At 34.8% G+C, this 23167-nt stretch overlaps 1 protein-coding gene across 2 annotated transcripts in view; it reads left to right on the top strand.

Moving 5' to 3' along the window:
• The window catches only part of LOC150096634 (T-box transcription factor TBX20-like), a 93403-nt gene that overhangs the window by 31901 nt on the left and 38335 nt on the right, over window positions 1-23167 (top strand). For both annotated transcript variants that reach the window (XM_090408438.1, XM_090408437.1), the window contains exon 2: window positions 22472-22745. In XM_090408438.1, coding sequence (XP_090264564.1) covers window positions 22472-22745 — 274 coding nt within the window. The remainder of the gene's footprint in view (window positions 1-22471; window positions 22746-23167) is intronic.

Genomic DNA, 23167 nt, shown 5'->3' with positions numbered 1-23167 from the left:
AGTGTCGAGGGACCTCAAATCGGTGGGCGAACTATACCAATTCTACGTCTTCTTCGTCGATACTTTTTCTCATGATGGTTGTGAATACCTCGAATTCTGCTTATGTTGAGTTTGACTTTGTTCCAGTAGTTGGCTTTTTCATTATCAGCCTTGATTCCCTGACAAAAACAGTAGGATATCTTGTTTAATCAAGCGACTCCAGTCATGTTGACTGAAGTCGCTCGATTTAAGCCAGTTCCACTTCTTCAGCTAGTTGAACCTCTAAGGTTCTCAGCTGCATGCACCAACTTCTTCCATTCCTTCCTGTCTTGAGCTTTTTCATTCCGGTTCTGAATTTCGATCTCATCTAAGTCTTTTTGGATATTATTCTTCCAATGCATCCGCAATCTACCTCTGGGTCGCTTTCCATCTTGAATGCTTGTTTAGCTATTCTCTCCTCACCCATTCTTTCTACATGTCCAAGCCATCTCAATCTGCTTGCTCAAATCTCATGAACTAGAAGTGGGGATCTATAGAGTTCATATAGTTCTTGGTTATGTCTTCTTATCCATTCTCTTTTTGTGTTATCTCTTACAGATCCATGGACTTTTCTGAGGATTTTATTTTCAAAGATCTGCAATGCTTTTGCATCTTGGTCTGTTATGCTTCATGGTTCTGCTTCATCTAAAACAATAGGTCTAGTGATTGCCTTGTATATTTCTGTTATAACTCTGCTTGATAGAATTTTGGAAGATAATAAATGATGTATTAAATGATAAGATCTATTGGAGGCATATATTCTAACTTTTATTTCGGTACTAATTTTGTTATCTTGAGTAAGCAATGTTCCAAGATATTTGAAGGAGGCGGCACTTTTAAATTTCAGGTTATCAATGGTAAAATGATTATTTTCTCCTTGATTGTGATTTCTGCATACATTTAAATATTCAGCAGCAGTTTTGAGTTTTCTAAATGTTTTTCTAATGTCTTCAGCATTTTCTCCAACAAGATATATATCATCTGCATATCCTAATATTACTGTTCTGTTTATGCTATCTTTTAGAATTTCTCGAATGCATTTTTCTAATGCTAAAGGGCATCTCCTCGTTTCAATCCTGTCTTAATATCAAAAGGTTCAGGTCTAATTCCATGCTTCAACTGGCGCAATTTTGATTAGACGTATTATCATATGAGGTATTCCTAGTTCATCTAATATTCCCCCAAGGTCTTCTCTATGAATGCTATCATATGCCTTTTTAAAGTCTACAAATAAAAGTTGGACCTGCAGATTGTATTCCCATTTTTTTTTTTTTCTAAATCTGTCTAAGCGTAAACATTTGGTCATTAGATCAGAAATAGATCAACATTTGTTTATCTATTTCTTCAGAATTCTGTTTGATATTCACCCATATTTTCTTCAGCATAAGGTAAGATTCTTTTTAGTACAATATCAGATAAAATTGTGTAGCCTCCTGCCGATATTCCTCTGTAATTTCCAGATTCATATTTGTTTCCCTTTTTAAAAACTGAAATGATTAGCAATTCTTTCCATTCTGCGGGTATCTCTTCTTTTTCCCACATTAAACTTACCACCTTATGTATATGTGTGTGTGGTTAATTCATTATTCCCATATTGAATAAGTTCGGCTACTATTCCATCAGCACCTGGTGCCATGTTGTTTTTTGAGCAGCTTTATGCTTTCTTCTGCTTCAGCTGTGGAGGTTTTAATTATTTCTGGTTGACAAGTATGATAAGTATTCTGTGTGAAAGACACAGTAGGTTCATCACAATTTAAGAGTTTGTTAAAGTACTCTCTTCACCTGTTTGTTGTTTCATCTCTCATCTTATCAAGTGGCTTGTGTTCGTCCATTGCTATTGTTGATTACTGTTATTTTTGTGTGGACCTCTTTTTTGGTTTTTAGTTTCATGAAAAATTTCGGGGATTATTTCTGGATTTCTTCAATTTTTTCACGAAAAAAAATTTTTTTTTTTGTTGTCTTATTTTATTGGCTTCCTTGCTCAGAATCATTTGTTGGTAGCATAATAAATCTTTGCACTTCAAAGAGGCATGGCATGAATATCAGCTGAGTTATTAAGCCAAGTGCTTCTATCTTTTTTCTTTTTCTTTACTGCCCATTCACATTCTTCATTGAACCATTTTTATGCTACATTTTACTTTTAATTCCAATTGAGTTTTCTGCTGCTACTTTTATGCTGTCCTTGATATGATTCCAGATGTTCTCAATATTTTCATTCTCCTACGGTTGTATATTTTTCAATTTCTTTTTAATTCATATTTTCTTCTCTCTTCTGTTATGTCCAGTTTGTTAATGTTCTATCTCAGTTGATTTACATGTGCTGAAAAAATATTTACTATTTAATTTTAATCTTAAGTAAGGCACCAATTAGAAAATGGTCACTATCACACTCAGCTCCTCTGAAGCTCCGGATATTCTGAATGCAATTCCTATGTCTTTTACTTATTATGATATGGTCTACTGGATTGAATGTATCGCCATGAGGCGATTTCTGATGGTGATATATTCCTTCCATAAACCTAGTGCTGCTTATTATTAAATTTCTGGATGTGGCCAAATTAATTAATCGTTCTCCATTAATATTTTTCTCTTCATGAAGACTTTGGTTTAAAATAATTTTTTTTATAAATTTCTTCTTTTCCAATTTTGCATTGAAATCACCTAATAAAGATTATATCCTGCCTAGGAATTTTTTCAAGGATTAATTCCAGTATTTCGTAGAATTCATCTTTAATTGACTCTTCTGTAATTTCTGAACTATTAACGCACCCGGGGAGGGGGACAAAGGGCCCCCCAAAAAAGGAAAAAACACTAGAAAAATTTCCAAAAATGTTTTCCTAATTAAAATTATTATTATTTTTTTTTAAATTTATGTTGTGTCTTTTATTTCTATGCTACTTATGAATTAGCGATCACATAAGGTGGGAATACCCTATAGCACTCGAGAATCCTGACCGCTGTGAACGCAAAGCGAATGAAGTAGTGCTCGGGCGCTACTTCGTTTACTCGAGCTGGGCCAGAGGAGATCACGAGTATCATGTATTGGCGATCACTGCATAGCTCGTATGCAATGCGTAGTGTGTATTCTCAAATAGTCTACTCAATTCGCCCCCCCCCCCAAGATTAAATCATGAGCGCTCGGTCCTCCTGCAAGATTAAATTCTGAGTGCGCCACTGTCTCGAACCATTTTGCTTCTACTCTTAGTTTGTTTAAGCCATTACAGAATGCAAATACGTTCGCCCACTCGCCCGTGGCGAGTAGCTGCAGAATAAACAAAACAGAATATTTTTATTTAATAAAAAAATAAATAACTTATCTAACCAGGTACAGCACTATTAATCATTTTGTGGAACTCCTATTGACTCATTGGGACATGTGATTAAAATACTGAGTGATCTTTGGCGAGATCAATCAGTTTTGGTGTGGCGAGAAGGGTTTTTTGCATAATTTGTCGATCCCCAGATGTCCTAACAGGGTACACCACGAAAAGTTCAGGATAAGAATGGATTAAAAGTCGGGTTGATTGTCCACATTCCTTAAAGCTCTATGGAGGCCTCCTCTCAGTAATCTAGCTTTCATACTTTAAGCGCCCATGAGAATTTTTATATTATGAAAATATTCCACAATGTTTTGAAACTTAGAATACGGGTAACTGCCTAATGGGCCTCGAGCATATTTTTTTTGAAAAATAATCAGTGACCTGTAGGGAACAAACTAAAATTATGTTATCAATTAATTAATATAGAAAGAACTGATACAAAACTCTTCCCTCCTCCACTCACAAAAATAAAATATATTTAAAAAAAAAACAGAACGTTAAGCTAAAATTGTCGGTAGCATCAAACTCATTAAGGAATCTGAAAAAAATTCTGCCGTATGCAGACTGGCGAGTTATTACATGATGTATTGGCAATAATTTAATAAAAAATCTCCTTACATGATGATGCGATGTGGTTTATCTCTTCTTATGTATGGGGGTTTAATGGTAAAAAAAAATAAAAATATTTCTTTTTCTGAAGTTTGTGTGTGTGTGAGAGAGAGAGATTGAGAGAGAGAGAGATTGAGAGAGAGAGTGGGTGAGGATGAAATCTCTGTTTACGTCCTACGGACGGAATAACTTTGATCTAGTTGTGGCAATGGCTAAAGCAACTAAGACCATGAATCCAGCTTGCAAACTGCCTGATTTACTAGCTGGTTCCATCTATTTTTTAGGATTGAAAAGCTTGTCCCTCTCTATAGAAACAGGCTAGCCCATCTTCATGAAAGTTCCCTCATCTTAGACTAGATTGGAATTGATACAAAAATTATCAGTTTAAACTGCAAATCAATTCCGAAATCCAATTACAAAAAATATTAAAAAAAATTCCTATTCCCAAATATAACAACACAGCATTGTGATAGCCTCTTTTTTCAATACGACAAAGATGGGATATGATTGAAAGGTTAAAATAGCAGCCGGCCCATAAATAAGTGGTTTATTCGTGCAATATTATTACTATCCAACAACATGCCGAGCACACTACGTGTATTATTATACACCAAACTCGAGTGCAAACCGAGATGGCTGTTAGAAAATTCGCCTTTCTCATGAAATATTTATAGTTCAGAAGTTAACTAAAGCAAACTAACCCCCACTGCTCTTCCCCCAATTAATTTAAAAAATGTACTTATAAAATCTATTACAAAGCCATCATAGCGCGAAATAAAAAAAAGGTAATACACTGTTACCAACGCGTCATCTTGTTGGGTCAGTGATTTAAATATATCTACCTTATAATATAAAATGATAAGCCTTTTTAAGCCTTTTTTTGTAAGGTTTTTGTGTCACGTTTTTTGTCAAGTTATTTGAAATGTTTTGAAACTCAGGGGCTACCCTGAGTGTCGAGTCTTCAAAATTCAAGGAGAACCGGCCTACCAGTCTGGAACTCGGGTGGTGGGGGGGCGTAGGCGCCAGGTAGAGAAACCCCCCTTTCGAGTCATCAGAATTCAAGGAGAATCGCCCTAGAAGTCCGGAACACGGGGGGGCGCGCCGTAGGCGTCAGGGGGCGGAGCCCCTAGTATATATAAATAAATATATATATATATACTAAGGGCTCTGCCCTCTGACGTCTATGGCGCCCAACCCCCGTGTTCCGGACTTCTAGGCTGGTTCTCCTTGAATTCCGATGACTCGAATTTTGAAGACTCGAAAGGGGGGTTCTAACCCCCTGGTGCCCAACCTCCCGAGTTCCGGACTGGTAGGCTGGTTCTTCTTGAATTCTGATGACTCGACATTCAGGATAGCCCTGAGTTTCAAAACGTTTCAATAACTTGACAAAAACGTTACATAAAAAGGCTTATCATTTTATATTATAGAGTAAATATTAATTGCTTTTTCTTTAGAAGGCGAATCCGCATTGTATTAACGAAGAATGTCATTTTAAGAATGACAAATTTCCAAATATAACATTATCTGTAATATATTTATCGTTCTAAATGATCTAAACATGGTTCCCAAAAGATAACCAACAATCTATTAATTATAGTTGCTGTAGTCTCCCATAAGTTCAATTGTACTATAATTATGTTCACTAAAACTAACCTTTTAAAGCAATTATAGCATTTTTTATTTAAACCTCTATTACTTTAAGCGTATTCTTTTTTTTTTAGTTTATTTTTTATGGTGTGTAAAAAAAACGATAATTTAGTTCATCGCTATTTCACTATTTACAGGATTCGGCCCACCTTTCAACATCCACCGAGATGTTCCTTTTAAATTGAATCTTGCCACCACTCTTTGCTGTAAATAACAGTATTAAATAAGTGACAGCACTAAGGGGAAAATTCTTCTAAGCCATTTGCCTCTCTTGCTGACAGCTTTATTTGGTATCTGACTCCCATTCTTAAATCATTTTTAACAGAATGGATTTCTACAGTTGTAATGTCCACAGGAAGTACAAAAGTGGAAAGAGATGGGGGGGGGGGGAAGGAACTATAAAAGTCAAACTAACAGTGATAGACTGCCACATTATCCTCACCCCTCACATCTGAGGAGAACTGTGCAGGAAAATATCTGAACTCCTTCCCCCGCTGTTCACCTCTATTTATCTCGTATCTTAACAAAAACCATTCCTGTTTCCTCAACAAAAACCACATGCACTTATCAACTCAACTTCTTTTGCTATTAAGCCTAATGTGGAAATACAGCAACCTGCTGAGCGCTCTTAATGTAATTAGCTGTGGGGAGGTGTCAATACCGGCAATCATAATCCAGACAGACATTAGCCGGCCATGCAAAAGGAACGACGCCTGATGCTATCAGCCACTTCATTCTTTGTCATCATTTCAATTTATAAAGTGTTCAAAGCAACAGAAGCCCGCCAAAGACTGCTTCTTCTATCTAGTAGTGCTTTGGGTCATTATACGAGTTCTAGTTTTGCTAATCTCTCTCTTTTTCTTTTCCACCTCGTACTTTTTCACATGCATGTAGGCGACTGAATTCCTATGAATGTCATATTTGGCCAAAATTAAGTTACTTTTTTTTACTTAATGAAAAAATAAAGTCGGAATTTGTAAATTTTAAGGTCATTGCTTTAGCCTGTAACCAATTATGAAACGTCTATTTCTGTTCTTAACAAAAAAGAAAAGAAAAACCGTTTTCTATTATGTTAAAATGTCCTGATCAGAAGCCGTATCTTTTCAGGAACAACTTTTCCTGAAAATGTACAGCTATCAACGCACATTTCAGAACACAATGGGGAGAGAAAAATATATCGACAGGAGATTCTTACTAGACATTTGGGCATAAATTTTCTTTCTTGAAACGCATGCAAAATAAATAACTAAATAAAATAAAAGTAATACTCAAAAAAACAGAAAAGTATAATTAACTACTACCTTTAGCACGCGTATGAATTTGCCAGATTTTCAGCATTTCGTTACACAGCAAAGAAGCTGATCAAAGCCTGCGTCAACATCTGCTCGCCTCAGAATTGTATTGAACGAAATTTCCACTAACGCAGCGAGAATTGCCAAGCTATTCCCCAACACACACTCAGAAAATGCACGCATTATATAAAAGTCAGGAGGATTGTAATTCATAAGAGCTCTTCCGTGAATTGTATATATTTGACTTATCTCAAATATCACACGCACGTTTCATAAGCGGCTTATGCTGTCATACTCTTAAAACAGACAGTGAGAGTTTGGGAAAGTGCAATACTCAGTGACATGGGGGGTATGTTCGAAGTAATATCCCTTCGTCAAGGTAAAATATTTTCATTAAAGAAAATTACATTCGTTTAAGAATAATCCATATGTATGAAATAATAATGTCTGACATATTTTACTTAATCTAATACAGAACAGACTCACTGAATACTTTATGATTTGCGATTAAATCAAAGCGACCTCTATCTTCAAATTAAAAAAAAAAATTGTTAAAGCTCGGTAATGAACAATTTTTTTTTTAAAAAATTAATTTATCAACAGTGATGGCACAAAAATTAGAAATATTTAAACTTTAGAATATTTCAATTAATCATTTTGTCAATGCACAAGCAGCTATCAGCAACCATGGAAACTTATAATTGATAAGTCGGAAATGGCACTGTAAAAAAGCGCCTTTATTTTCAATGAAACAAATTAGAAAACATTTTATGGCGACGTTAACAAAATAGCTTTATAAGCAGCTTCAGTATAGTTATTAGCGTCTGTTCGTTATTATGCCTAAGGTTGTCAATGAAACGAGGCGATATGCAAAACATTCCTCTTATGATGACGACATTGCTCCATCACAGCCGGTGACACGTTCTAAAAGCCATCTTTGCAAACATGTAATTCATTGTCCTCTCAATCAAAGCGACCTCTAGTAACAAGTTTTCTTGCCAAACAGCACACGGCATCCGAGCTAAACCTAATATTTTCTCTTGTAATAATACATTATTTGCACTCATTAGTGTCTGTGGGAAGCGCCCGTGAGTGATTGGATGTTCTCCGATCAGTGATGTACTAGGGCATTCACCCTGAACCACAGACGGTGTAATTAATGACGCTCTGGTCCATCCATCTCCTTCAACAGCCATCATGCCGATGTTATCTTGTGCTATATTTGAAGTTTTCCGGTTATACTTTCCACAGAAGATGGCTGACATACCGAGTAATCTGACAACAAGTAACACGTGCTTGTCTACAACACTATTAGGTACTTTATAGTCTTATGGAAACTATATACTGTTAATATGTATTAAGACATCATCGCATAGCGATGTTAACGGACGGCAAGAATATCATATTTGCCATTTGAGGGCATTAATCTGGCAGGTTTTGTGGTGAAGGTGTGATATTATTGATGGCAAACAAGGTAGAAGAATTATGTCTCTATTTGAAGTTACGTCTATGAAGAATACGATATACAGTATCACAAATGTTAATTATTTATATAAGTTCGAATCGCTTCGCAAATTTTGCAAATAAAAAATGATCCAACTGAAATCAAAGCTGCATGGTTATGGGGTTGTCCATGAGCACATGAACTTAAATCTCAATTGTTAAATTCCATCCAGTTCACGTTATTGCAAATTATAATGTCGACATATTTTGCCCTTTTTTGCGCCCTTGAAAACGATCCGACTGAAACGAAAATTGGAACAGTGGCTAGACAGATGTTCGTAAATATTCAAATACCAGATATTCGTAAAAATTACATCTAGTCAAAGTCCCGAAATAACTAACCGGACTGCTCTTAATACGTTAGGAGCATTCTTTTTAGTATCGCGCAGCAAAACATTTCGTTTATAAAAATTCTAGACAGAGCTCTAGAGAGTTTGTAGATTAGTTAACGGTAAAAGTCAGGTTACTTTGTTTTTATTAATTGTTTTACATCACTCCCACGTATACGAAAGACAGCAAGGCTTACATCAAATAAATGAGTGCGTGGGCTGGGGTCAAGAGCAGAGATTATGAGGAATCCATGTCTATTCTTGGATTCACCAAGAACCACCAGAAAAACCAGAGCTTTTGTAAACAAGTGTTTACAAAAGCTCTGGTTTTTCTCACAAAGTCCTTGATGGACTTTTGAATTGCATTAAGTGCAGAGCAGCAAGCAATTGTAGCAATGTTAAGATTTTATGCTGTTGATATGGATAAATGCTTCTGAACATATAAAATGGTTGACAGAAAAACAAATAATAAAAACAAATTATGGGAATTAATTATGGTGTATCGACACGGTCGATCAGCCAATGATGTAGTTTCCATTTACATCGTACAGTATATTCGACTATACATTCTGGATTTTTGAATATACGACATTAAAACATCCTAGAGCACAGTTTCCGGAATATGTAAAAAGAAATAAAAGAAAATAAAAAAAATGTTCAGTTTGCCTACGGTACTAATGTACTATATGTTTATAGCTTTTTCTGGATGCAAGACACATAAAAAATTTATATGTATTAAATATTAAATTATTAAATCAAATACTAGATGCAATAAATAAAACGTATTAAAAATGCATTTTTACACTAAACACCAGAATAATTAATGCAAGAAATAAATATAAAGACCCATATTTAAAATATAACAACTGTAAGACTAATCGCATTTGCCGTTTATAATAATAATAAACATATCAATATTTGGACTTCTTTCGATGTAAACTTTCTCCAAATGCCTTGGCTTATATAATTACCACTGTCGAAATATACTATTATTTAGCCTGCCAATGTTAAATTAGTATATTTCTGAAAGAAGGTTTTAAAAGTGTGAATTTTTTTGAAAAAATATTTTATCACCATTTAAAAAAAAAAAAAGCACCAAATTTTACTGGCCATGAAATATTAAGTAATTCATCTAGTTGAGGTTATCCTCCCTATGCAGAATAATCTGAGTTGGGTTGGTTTGAATTGCAGGCGAAAGCCAGTGTATCATGTCTGTTAATTGCGGTGTGACGATTTGCGGGATGAAAAAAAAGTCCGACTTTCTGAAGGAAAGAGATCCGTGCCACTCTCGTATGATACCAGCTAATTCGCCTTTACTTGAAGAGCCGTTGATAAGGGTTCGCTTATGTCTTAGAGGAGATTCGAACCCAGGTCTTCCCCAAAGTGCATCTTCAAGAATAATCTTTTAAGATCGGCTTCGAAAGAGATGGTGTTAATTGGTGTTTATAAACATCACGAGACCAGTCCTGTCAGCCATGAGTCATTGCATTGACTGCCGATTGCGTATCAACTGTTTTTTTGCATTTGGTTTGTGTACTTTACACAGAAATGCAGATATTCCGAAAGGAAAATTCCTTCTATTTAGAGAAAAAACAAAGTTTTTCCTTTAGGAAATTCCAATAGGACATAAATAGAATAACGGATAGGAATAACGTTATTCCTATCCGTTGTTTTATGTATTTAATCACAATTTCTTTCTCATTCCTTTTGCATCGCTTTCCCTTCAATTACTAATTGTATTATGTACTAACTTACGCCTCATTTCCAGCAAGAAGTCCAAGAAAACCTCTACTCCATTTTTTACTTAATAATTGTACTTAATTGTACTTAATAGTTATTATATGTAACAATTGTACTTAATACTTATTTATTCTTTTCATTACGTGTATGTTTATCACTTTTTTTTTTTCTTCATCCTGAGTAAACATCTCTATATCCACATTTCAAGCTCTTCCAACTTTCATATTCCGTGTGTGTAGTTTATTATTCATGATTCAACTCTGAACAGTAACGAACGACCACTAATTGCGTTTTCAGAGAACTATTTCCTTGTCATTTAATTTTACTTTTCATTTTTTGTTAGCTACAATACTCATCAATCTAACAGTTTAAGTAGACTAGATGAACTAGTCTCCCCCTCTTTTTAATTCTTCCATTAAATATAACTCAGACGATCAAATAAGTGTATTTTTGTTGGATATTCATAATTTCGTTATCCTTTCCCTCTTTTTATCTTTTTATTCCATTATTTCTTTTTTAATTTCTCGCAGGCCACTAGCGTAAGTGTATAATCAGTAATAAACGTTGTCAACTATAAATCCATCTATTTGGCTACTCTCTGTTCTCTTCTTCAGCCCCTTCATCATTGAATTTCTGATATATACTCTCAAAGGGAGTACAGAATACTTGCCAGTACTACATAAGTTTACATCATCACTAACTTGCATTCGCCGATTTTCCTCCAAACTAGTCTTATCTGTTAGAGTCGAATATTGTGATGAGATTTCATATTTCGCTATTCTAAGACCCTTTTAAATGTATCAATCCGTCAACATCTTAGTCTTCCTTTGGGTCTTTTATCTAGCATCAAACACCTGTTTCACTAAGCTTTCCTCTCCTATTCCATTTAAGTGATCATACCGCCTTAGATGAACTGGGCTTACGCATTCCTCAAGGCTAATAATGTCAAATTCCTTCTTAATATCTTCATTTTTAATATGATTCTGCTACTGATACCATCTGATCTCTCTGCTAAGTTTTTTCAGACCTGTCATATCAGCTGTGGTTTCAGTCTTAGATCAACAGCTTTTTCCCTAGCCCAGGTTTTAGATCCATACATTTAAAATAGAAGTCGAACACTGTCTTGTATACAGATACTTTGGTGTTTCCACTAATTTCTCTTTCATTCCATATAAACTTATTTAGTTGACTTCCTACCATGCCAGCCTTTTCTGTTGTCTATATCTAATTTGCCATCTTTACTAAAAACTGCGCATAAATAACTGAAATGTTTTACTTGTAATAGGTTTTCCATTCAGGATGTAGCAGATGTTTTCAACATTCTTGCATATTTTCATAATTATTTTTTTTTATTGCTGATTTTCATGCTAAATTTGTTACAACAGTTATTCGGTTTAGTTAAGATATGTTGCATTCTTCTACTGGATTTATTTAAGCGTATAATATTATCGCATAAAGTAAACAGCTGACACATCTCCAATTTTAATATGAAGTCTAATGCTACTTTTCATAATAGAGATAAATGATGAGATAAAAGATGATAAATAACAGTAGAGTAATGGACACCCTTGTCTCACACTTATTACCTCATACTATATTTCTGCATCCCATTCAATTTTAACTACGGATTTACAAATTAAATATAGACCATGTATTGCTCTGTATAATATTCCATATAACTGTAGCGTTTTGAACAGCTTTCTCTTGGCACCTTGTCATATGCCTTTTCCGGATCTACGAAACACAAATACATTTTGTTTTATTCCCTGATTTCTCAACTATTTGTCTTAAAGTGAACATCTGATGCTGACCACTCCTATTTGGCTTGAACCGTGATCGCTTTTGTCCAAGCTTCTCTTCCACAATTTTTCTTGGCCTCTTCTCAAGTATGCTTGTATAAATCTTGCGAGGAACACTGAGCAGAGAAATTCCTCTGTAATTCTCACATTGGATTTTATTTCCCTTTTTTTATAGATGGGTACTATGACAGCTTCCCACCACTCATTCGGAATTCGACCTACAGCCCATGCCTTCTCAATTATGCAGTGCAGTCACTGTAAAGTTTACCCGCTTAGAATCACAATCCCTGTATATAATAAATTAATTTATTGTCATCTGGAATGATGTGATTACGCTTTCACGAAATACCTAAGTATATTACTTAGTGTAGATTGAAATAAGCGATGACATAACCTATCGCATTTACACTTAAAAAGACAATCACGTATTAGTACGCCAGTGTACACTGGTCTACTTTTAAATAAATGTCAAATAGCATCGATGTGTGTGTGTGTGTGTGTGTGTGTGTGTGTGTGTGTGTGAGAGAGAGAGAGAGAGAGAGAGAGAGATGTCTGTTTTAACACTTCCGTTCTCACAGTGTAGAGTCATTAAATTTTTATTATATTTTTAGCGTAACTAAACGGTTCATTCCATCTATCATTTTTCGACGAAAAGATAATACAAAACAAGAAATATTTAGTCTCGAAAACTTTAAAAAAATCATTCCTTCTATAACATAACTTTAAATCCTTTACCAGTCAAAGAGTGTACGAAAGCCTGTGCTAAATAACATAATAATAATAATAATAATTATTATTATTATTTCGTTCCTTCACAAAGATAAGCAAGGATCGTAAGATATACTGAATGAATATCAAGATCCATTTTTAATTAAGTAATAGACTGAAATAAGGTTGGGAAATTTTCGTATACCACAGAAATTCACATTCTACTCAAGTTCCTTAAGTAGAATGTGAATTTATATATAAAACAAACCAGCATAAAAAAACCCACAAGGATGATAACAAGAACAGAAAATATTCCATAAAAACTATTTCGGGTTCTCCTCGTTAGGAAAATAAAATACGAGAATAGAAATATTTTGTAGGAAGGGAAAATGCGCTTTGTTGGTTGACTTAATAAAAGTTGACTTAACGGGATATTTATTTTCTGTCCAGTTCATAGTTCTGTTCAGAAAGTTAATATAAAAGGTGAAGGGGAGGGAACATGCCTTAATTTTCAGATATTTGTTTTCTTAAAAAACAGAACCGCCATATAATAAACTAATCAAACTAAACAAATCAGTAAAGGTACTATTTCATCATCAAGGAATACCATGACGAAATACCTCATATCATCCCAGGGCTAGAGTGCTTTCTAATTCAGAAAAAAATTTTAAAAAATGGTTTAAACTCTTGCATCGATGCTCCTTTTATTTTTGAACAATTATTTGTCTATAAATGTCTACTTTACGAACAACAATTTTGTTCATAAATGGTTCGCCTTCGGTTTCATAACAAAACAGCGATTCTGTATTCTTTTCGCAAGCTGTCTTAACTGGTCTTCTATCAGCTGTTGTGGGACCCACGCAGCAACTTTTTTCTTCTTTAAAATTTCTGTTAGAATTCTGAAAAGTGTGGTTGAGATGTTTGCGATTTTCGTCCGTTCTGTGGCGATATCCTTCGAGCAGACTATTGACGATAACCACCGACGTGTTATCTGTTGCTGTCGATGGCTTGTCACTTCTTGGATCGCTTTTAATGCTTGTCTGCTTGTCACGGAAGCGAGATTCCCACCTTGACACTGTACTGCGATCCACTGCACCATACTTCACACATTTCACGTAAATCATCGTGAATCTTAGGTTTTTCCCATGTAAGATTTCGATGTTGAGTTACGAACGTGGTCATTGCGCAATATTCTACCTTAGTGAGATTATTCCACATTTCGAAGTCTTTTTTCGCGGAACAAAAAACAGAAAACACGAACATGACATGACATTTTTATTCAAGAGTCTGAGTGAAAACATAATAAATGAAGGCGAAAACTATTATATCACCCCTCTTACTAGGCATAAAGCGATATGTAGAACTTTTGATATAACTCTCACATGCTGAAAAAACTTTATGGAGAAGAAGAATTTAAGTTCTTTTATGCTAATAATATCGGGAGGTGTTTGAATGGTGATATTCAGTTTTGTTTACAGATGATGCAAAGTTGAAGCCGTCCTGGCCTTACAAGACTTGAATACGCCAGCTAAATAAACAAGTGGTTTACCAGTTCAATGCTGCAAAGTGTAAAGTTTTAAAATTTGGAAGCAAAGGTGGGATGCAGAGTATACAGTTGGTAGCAATATATTGGAGGAAGTGTGGAGATGAGATCTGGGAGTGATTGAGCAAGGATCTAAAATTTCGGGGACACATTGCTATAATTGTGAAGGCAGCGCAACGGATTATAGCAATGATGCAGAAGATACAGAGGTGTAGAAGTAAAGATGCTATGGTTTCACTGTATAAAGCTTTGATTAGGCCACGTATGGACTATTGTGCACAGATTTAGTCACCTGGTTTTTAAAAAGATGAGGAGATATTGGAAAAGATCCAGAGACAACTAAGTTGATTTCTGGTTTCGGGAATGTTGAGTATGAAGACAGATTAAGGAAATGCAAATTGCAGAAACTGGTAAATAGGAGGAGGAGGATATGATTGAGACATACAAGTTATTAAGGGGTTATTACCAGCTTAATGTGGATGATGTTATACATCGAATGGAGAGAAACCAAAGGAAAACAAGAGATCATTCATGGAAGCTGTACGAGAAGCTGTACTTACGTCCGCTCCTCATCCACTTGCTGGACGTAAGCAAGTGGATGAGGAGCGGATTTTTTGTGTAGAGAGTTGTGGGTAACTGTAATGCATTGCCTAAGATTGTGGTGAATATGGAGACAGTGAATATATTTAAGGCACGGTATGATATACTGTGTGTATAATAAGGGACCTCCCGCGATGAGTCTCTTGACTCATGGAGGTCTGTTGATGATAATAATTTTTAATCCGAAAATTTAGATGTTTTAGATTCGTTTCGATATTTTTTCTACATTTTATTTTTTCGAAAATTTTAAATATTTTTTGTTAAACTTATCTGATAAATTTATTTAAAAGATTTAGCATTCTTCAAAAAATGCATTGGAATTCGTGAAAATCTAGGAAGCCTCTTTTGACCAAAACATGGGCGATATCGCATACTGCTCACTAAAAGGTTTTCAAATCTTTTAGTCGGTGGAAGTCACATAAAAAAAATAATACAGATGTTTGTTCGAGTATATGCAAGTTTTGTTGTTGTTTACCACGGAAATATTTCGAAAAGTCATTCTCATGTGAGGAACGGTAAAAGATCTGAGATTTTACTCAACTCTGTGAATTATGCCAATTAATGTTAATGGTGCAGTCTTTCAATATTTTTTGTCTCGCTACAGAATAAAAAATGTTTGTAAACAACAAACAAATGTGACTCAATGTTCCCACGAAATTGGTTTCGCTTTTAGTAGCTCAGTGGTAAGGTGAGGGGTATTACTCGTAAACGTTCAACTAGCCGTAAATACTCTTTTTAATTAGAGAAACAAAAGAAAAAAAAAAGGATATTTTAGCTCGTTTTAGAAATAAACAGAGCTACTCAATAAAATCTGAAGTTAAGAGAAGAATTAAATTTTAAGTATATTTCGCATTTATTATAATCAATGAAACATGCAAAGTGATGTAACTTTTTTTGTAAAAAAAAGAATATGATTTTTAATTTACTTTTTTTTTCATATTATTTCTAATTAACAAAAACACAGAAAGTAGTTTACTTCGGATAATGATGAGTAACACTGCTATCAACCAGGCTGAAACCAAATTGGTTTCCTCACCTGAGTTTCCCAATGTTTTCTAATTAGGTCAGAGGGGGGGGGGGGTTCTGTTTCATGGCCTGCACGAAAATGCTTCGATGTTCATGACTGTGCGCTAATATTGCAAATGTACGGGGAAGAACAGATCACCTCTCTCTCTCTCTGTGTGTGTGTGTGTGTGTGTGTGTGTGTGTGTGTGTGTGTGTGTGTGTGTGTGTGTGTGTGTGTGTGTGTGTGTGTGTGTGTGTGTGTGTGTGTGTTCACCGCAGGGCAACAATCAGAGATAGAAAGACATTTCCGGTGAGAAATCTATTAGTCTGTTAATTAATCTCGAGAATTTCTAAATAATTAGGTATTGTGAAATGATTTTAGTGCTGCAGTCCAATACGACTCTAACAAAAGCAAACAAACAAAAACGTGGATAATTTCACACTTGAACTGTGATCGCAATGTTTGTTCTCGCTTTGATGCAAATTTATCATGAATGTGTCTCAATAAATACTATTTGTTTTGTTTGTATAAAGCAACCTTCTAAAATGGTAGGAGCTACAGCCACACCGCATGGAAGGTTTCCTTCTGGATAACCAAAATACTGGAGTGCTTTTGAAAGTTACTCGCGAGTTGTTTCTTCCATTGACAACCCCGGATTGAGACTAGTCACAAAATATATACTATAGACGACCCATTTTCTGATTTTAGAAAATCTAAACTCAAATTTAACTGTCATCGAAGGCTCCTATATGGCTGCTTTTGACAACTTTTTTAGTCATTTTAGTGAAGAAAAGAAAAAAAAAACTTAAGCTATTAATTAAAAACGTTACATTTTCTCGTATTTATCTACGCAGATGCGAACAGTACAACTAATTTGCTTCCTATCTCACGTAGAAACAACTAACATAAAAAAAAAATACAGAAAGATACATCTATCACAATATCTTCAATATCATGATAGATGTCTTGCAACCCGAAAAATATACTGGTCGGCGTATCCAACTTGGTCAACCACGGTTTACAATCTTTTAATCTCCGACACTTTTGCAGCTCTTTACTCTTCTTTTTATTATTTTTAAGGAGTTAAAAAACGTTAATTTATAATCATATAATTCTACTCGTCTTAGCTGTTTTCCTGTATTCCCAGCTTGCTTAAACAATTTGTGATATTTTAATTCATTGATATTTTGTCTTAAATTCCTATCAACATCGAGAAGTAACCACTGTTGAACTTGAATAAGAAAATTATTTGGATTTTGGCGTCAGGCAAGATCAAGTTTGCAAAGTCAAGTCCGTTATAGGCAATTAAACATCGAAATAGTAAAAACTGTTCCAAACGACTCAAACAGTAAGTAAAGTACACAATTCAAATGTATTTATTATGATAATTCAGCAATGTTTTATTATTATTATTATTAAGCTAACAACTTACAACCGATTCACAACTAAAGGTATTTTTAGTATAATAATGGTATGAACGTCTACTTCAAACAGGTTAGGGGAACATAAATATTTGACTACATGGCAACGAAGAATGTACAGACTCGTAACTGAAGGGGGGGAAAAAACTAATTTCTGTTAGATTTAATTAACTTAATTAAACAAACCCTCGGTGTTGTATTTGGTTGGCCAAGTAGATACTGTGTCCGCTCTCCAACGAACTGGTTAAGGGTTCGAATTCCACCTCTGACATGGTTGTTTGTGACTGTCTTCGAGTAGAAGATGAATTTCCGCGTGTGATCTCTAAAGCAAGATTTCTCGGTTATGTAAATATAAAAAATAAAAATTTAAAAAATAATAATAATAATTCTTAACCCATCTACGGTTTACAAAAAAGGAGAGGGACGTCAAATATGTTGGACACTGGGCACTCTTAAGTCACGAGAAACCGAACACTATTCCATTGATTACACACCAGAAAACATTTACAAAAATAGACCCTCATCGCCGAGGACTCTTAAATGTATCCAGTCATAAATGAACTGCATAAAACTTTGTTTTTTTTTTACATCATTTGAAGGTGAAAAACGATCGGCTTTATTATATACACGTAAATTTTGATCAAATTAAGAAAATATTTTGAAATTCATCCTTTCAGTTCGGTATTCCAATAAGTATTCGTGAAGGATTTATTAATTGGCTTGGTTTCGGAGAAGCCAAAAAATAAAAATAAATAAATAGGCATTAAAATTAGTTCCGTGCTAAACGTTCCCAAGGTGAAGTCTAAGACAGAAATAATTTTAATATTTCGTTTGTTTTTGTTTCTTTTTTCAGAGATTTTATTTTAATTTTATATTTTATTTAATATTTGTATTTTAATTTGGATTAATTTGTTTTTATTTTAAAATTATAGTCAATGTTATTAACAACGGATTAATGCTGCCTATTTACTACTGGAGACGTCAGTCTATTAACTAATAAGAACTAATGTATTACTATTTATATTATCAGGTGATATCTCCAAGGACTCATCATAGGAGGTCACGCTATTCCACTACACACAACTCACTGTCTCCTTTATTTAATCCTCTAACCACACACACATACACAACTACAACTAACTCTACTATCAACACACAACGCCGCCATCTACTGTCCACCACCAATAGTGTTTTTTGTCTATAAATTGTGTTTATAAATTTCTAGTCCGATTTGTCTGTATAAGGGATGAAAAATTCGAGTTTCCGGGAGAACCCCCCCCCCCCGCTCCCACCTCCCTGCTAACTTTGTACAATGAATGAATTTCATCGGGCTAAAAAAAAAAAAAAAAAAAAATGTTGACCAATCACAGAAGTGAGAAGAGGCGCATGATACAAACTACAGCTAATATAAAGTGCAGACATGACACTATTGGGTGGAAGTATATTAAGCGTACATGCATGTTTCTAGAAGAATGGGGAAGAGAAGGATAATTATTGAATAGACATTTAAAAACATTTCTGCACAATACTTAAAAACTATGCCTCTGTAGCATAGTCAGAAAGATACCACGACATTTGCACTTCGAAAAGACCTGAGTCGCATCCTGAGACAGAGTTAGACATAGGTCCTGAGCGCTGTCTGAGGACCTATAAGAGAGAGCATTTTAGGTGGAAGTGAATTAGCCAATCTCATGCGGATGTAGAAGTTTTTTTTTTTTTTTTTTTTTTTAAACTCTCGCACAACAGCTAAAAATCGGTTACTATCTGAAATTACGGAGCAACTTAAGCGATGACGTTAGTGTATATCCGTTAAATGTGCGTATTGCTCTAGCCGATTTGTCTTTTTTGAGGGATGAAAAGGTCGAGTGTCTCTACAGAAGAAAATTCGGCAACCTCTGTATGAGGCTAGCTGAGTCGCCTTCGTTAAATCAACTGGAGAACACTCAATAAACAAGCATCAAACACTCGCTTCCGAGCTTTATTTGCTTCCGTCTTAATTGCAGCCAATTTCTCAGCTGAGTTTTTACGTCTCCGATTCTTCCATTTCGAATGATAAAATCGAAAACGGTTTGTAAGTTTGGGATGTTTCTAGTTAATTACGTGTTTCATTGGCCATTATTTTCAAAGTCCAGTAAACAAGTTTTCAACCGAGTTCCATCTTTATTATATAAACGTATACATACATTTCAATTAGAATCGAGTTACGACTATTTCAGTGAACGAAAATTTCGGCAGAGACCTTTGTTTTCTTTAACTTCTAGCAATTCATTCCCAAACTACTTACAGTTTAACCGAGCAACTGTTTTCTATTCCATTTCCTACCCATCTTTCATCTTACCTTGCATACCCATTGTAAGAAAATTATCCAACTAAAAGGGAGATCATTAATCTGAGGCTATTAAACTTAATTATATTTTATGTTAGTTCGTATTTAAGGCGTATAGAAAGCATCGAGGGGGAATAGCTGACGGGCTTGGGTGTAACCACTCCACCCAGACCTAGAACTGAAGTTTTGCTCCAATAATTTGAGGTTTTATTATAAACAATAATTATAAACTTTTCGTTCTAATTATAAGAACCACTGACTACGGGATTCTAAAATGACGCTGTGACCTCGAACTCCTAATGAAGATAGTAACCTTCATAACGGAATCGGACACGATCATGTCGTATTTCGTATCGAAATGAAACTTTGTAATTCCTACTCTTCATTAAAAACGATAAAAAAGGTAACAAAGAAAACAGCTTCTTTTTCTAAGTACCTCACCCTTTCGTGAGTCCCCCCCCCTCTCGTTTACCATAGGTGACAACATGGTCATTTCCTGTGGAAAAGCGGGAAGTTGACACATCGCGTGACACGACCTGAACTAAACACCTTTTGTTCGATACAGCTTCCAGAATTACTAGCAGAGAGAGAGAGAGAGAGAGAGAGAGAGAGAGAGAGAGAGAGAGAGAGAGAGAGAGAAAGCAAAGCCCTCTGTGGTTGCCTTCTGTTAGGTCGTGTAGGCCAGTCTGGAGCACGTTTATTAGAGGAAATTAATTTGGCTCCTAGCTATTTGCGCATGGAGAGGCTGCAGACAATCACGATCTTACAGCACGCACCGTCAACTGCAAATGATGAGAGAGAAAACCTATTTTAAATAAGGAAAAATATTAATAACCTTGATTTTTCCGAGTTTCCCCCCTATTGGTTTATCCAGTGATGTTCTTAAGATGCGCTTACAGAGATTTTCTTTTAGGACAAATTCGTATGGAACGAGTATCTCGTTCCTTCTTAACATTATAACTGTATTTTTCAGTCATGCGCAGTTAGGATATTAAAACAATTTATTTTCAATGCGACGCCAAAGTGTAACTAGAATGGTATACTGAACAAGGTACTTAGAAATGTACCTTGTTCAGAAATGATAACATCTCAGATGAAGCATGCAAAATATAAAATTTTTAAATGTATTACGAATATTAAAATCAAAGGGGAAAAAAAATCTTACACAGTTTGTCGGTCTAATAAAACACGAGGGATGAATCCAACCAGAGCAATTACAGTATTTTTATACTTAAATCAACCCGAGCAGTTCACAACAGATATTTGTCCGTTGCGATGCAATGAATTCGAATTATTCTCAATAAAAAGGAACGAATACGCTCCATTTAACTTAAGAAGAAAGGACATCTAATTATGACCCTAGAGAAGATTCTGTACTTCAACCGAAATTAAGGAATGCGTTTTTTATAACGAAATTTCATTTCCCGAAATGGACAAAGCTTTTAACCACGCTTTTTTTTATATGATAGAATTCAGCAGTGTCCAGAGAAAAGCATATTTTAATATGGGCAGAAAACAAATTAATAGCGCCAAAAACTCGTGGAAGTTTTTTTTTCTTTTCACTGAAGCTCTAGGTCTGCAATAATTCGAAGAAATGTGAAGGTCACTGTTTAATCAGAAAGTCACCGAATCAATCAGCAATGGAACAACAAAATCTTTAGTGTTTGGTTATCGCTTACCCAGTTTTTAGTTACTGAAAACGTTCTTTGGCCTCTTGTATCAGTTATCAAGTAAAAGGGCTGTCATCATGGAATACCAGATAGTTTTTTGTTCATATAGTGAAGTGAGCTTTCCTTTATATATATATATATATATATAAAAAAATCCGGCCTGATATCGGTTATTCATGCCCTACCTTCTCAACAGCACTCTAGGATAATATGATTATACTAGGATAATATATAATACTCACATGCGCAAAGAGCGATTCTATACATGAAGAAAAGTCTCGCGTTTGGTTTATAGAACAGGGTTTACGGATTATGTAAAAAAATACAAAATATATATGCAAATACTTAAAAAAGCTTAGCCCACTTACGGCACTAATATACCATAGGTTTACAATTTTCGTGAGTGAGAATAAAACCAAATAAAATATTGGAAGTCTGTCTTTAAAGTAATCCAAGTGCGGTTAATTTCAAAATTGTTAGTTTTGTTAAAACTTACAATTGAAAAAAAAAAAAAAACTAGTACAAGGCCGAGATTTGACACAAACTTCATAAAATGTAATGAGATAAGTTAGTTAAATTTCCCACCTACTGAATTAATTATACGGGGCGGAAAAAATCACATTTTCCTAATTCAGTCGGTGTTAGTCTAAATTTTCTTAATTTAGACTAAGACCGAAAACAAAACAAAACAAAAGTTTTTTAAAGTATATATTTTGTTTATTTTTTTCTTCTTCTCCAAATAAATAAATAAAATAATATTATTTTTGAAAATAAGAGATCAGACTTAATGGCAAAAGTCAAGTCTGATCTACAAACACTTCGATGGGTGTATTACATGAAATATTCATGAAGTTGCTGAAGTAAATTAGCCAGTCTGAGAATAGCAAAAAAAAAAGAAGCACCCACACTACATTAATACATTTATCTGTCTGTTTTACAGGCGGATGTTTCCAACGGTGAGGGTATCGTTTTCCGGAGCCGATCTCCAAACTAAGTACGCCGTTCTGATGGATATCGTACCGGTGGACAACAAGCGGTATCGCTACGCCTATCATCGTTCGTCTTGGCTAGTGGCCGGCAAGGCTGATCCTCCTTCTCCAGCTCGTTTGTATCTCCACCCAGACTCTCCCTTCACAGGCGAGCAACTCAAGAAACAGGTTGTGTCCTTTGAGAAAGTGAAGTTGACCAACAACGAGATGGACAAACAAGGTCATGTAAGTGTTTGTATTTCTCTTTAAAAGGTGACATAACAAAGGTAGAAAATTATATAATCACGTAGGCGGGCTTAAAATATTTGTAAACAGTTCTAGATGTCAGATTTATGTTATGCAAAGTAGCTGTTTTTCTCCGTTAGTAGCATTCTTATTCAAATTTTGATACGAAGTACGATCTACCCGTAAATAGGTTGATCGTTTGAACCAGAAAAACTGGATTCAATGCTAGGGCGTTATTTGTTTAGCACTCCTATTAATAATAATTAAATCAATAAAAAGAAAATTAAATAATTAGCGAAATATTCTAACATTTTCTCTGCACAATTATCCCAAATCGGTGATTCAAGATAATGTGGGCGATTATCCCGCAGTTGGCTATTATTCAGGATAATATCGATTTAGCCTTGAAAATAATTTCGTGT

Source organism: Typopeltis vanoorti, chromosome 18 (assembly GCF_054136105.1).
Source record: "Typopeltis vanoorti isolate ZY-2024b chromosome 18, IOZ_Tvanoo_1.0, whole genome shotgun sequence".
Lineage (NCBI taxonomy): Eukaryota > Metazoa > Arthropoda > Arachnida > Uropygi > Thelyphonidae > Typopeltis > Typopeltis vanoorti.
Note: the sequence above shows the minus strand (reverse complement) of the source record. Positions and strands in the feature narration are given on the sequence as shown.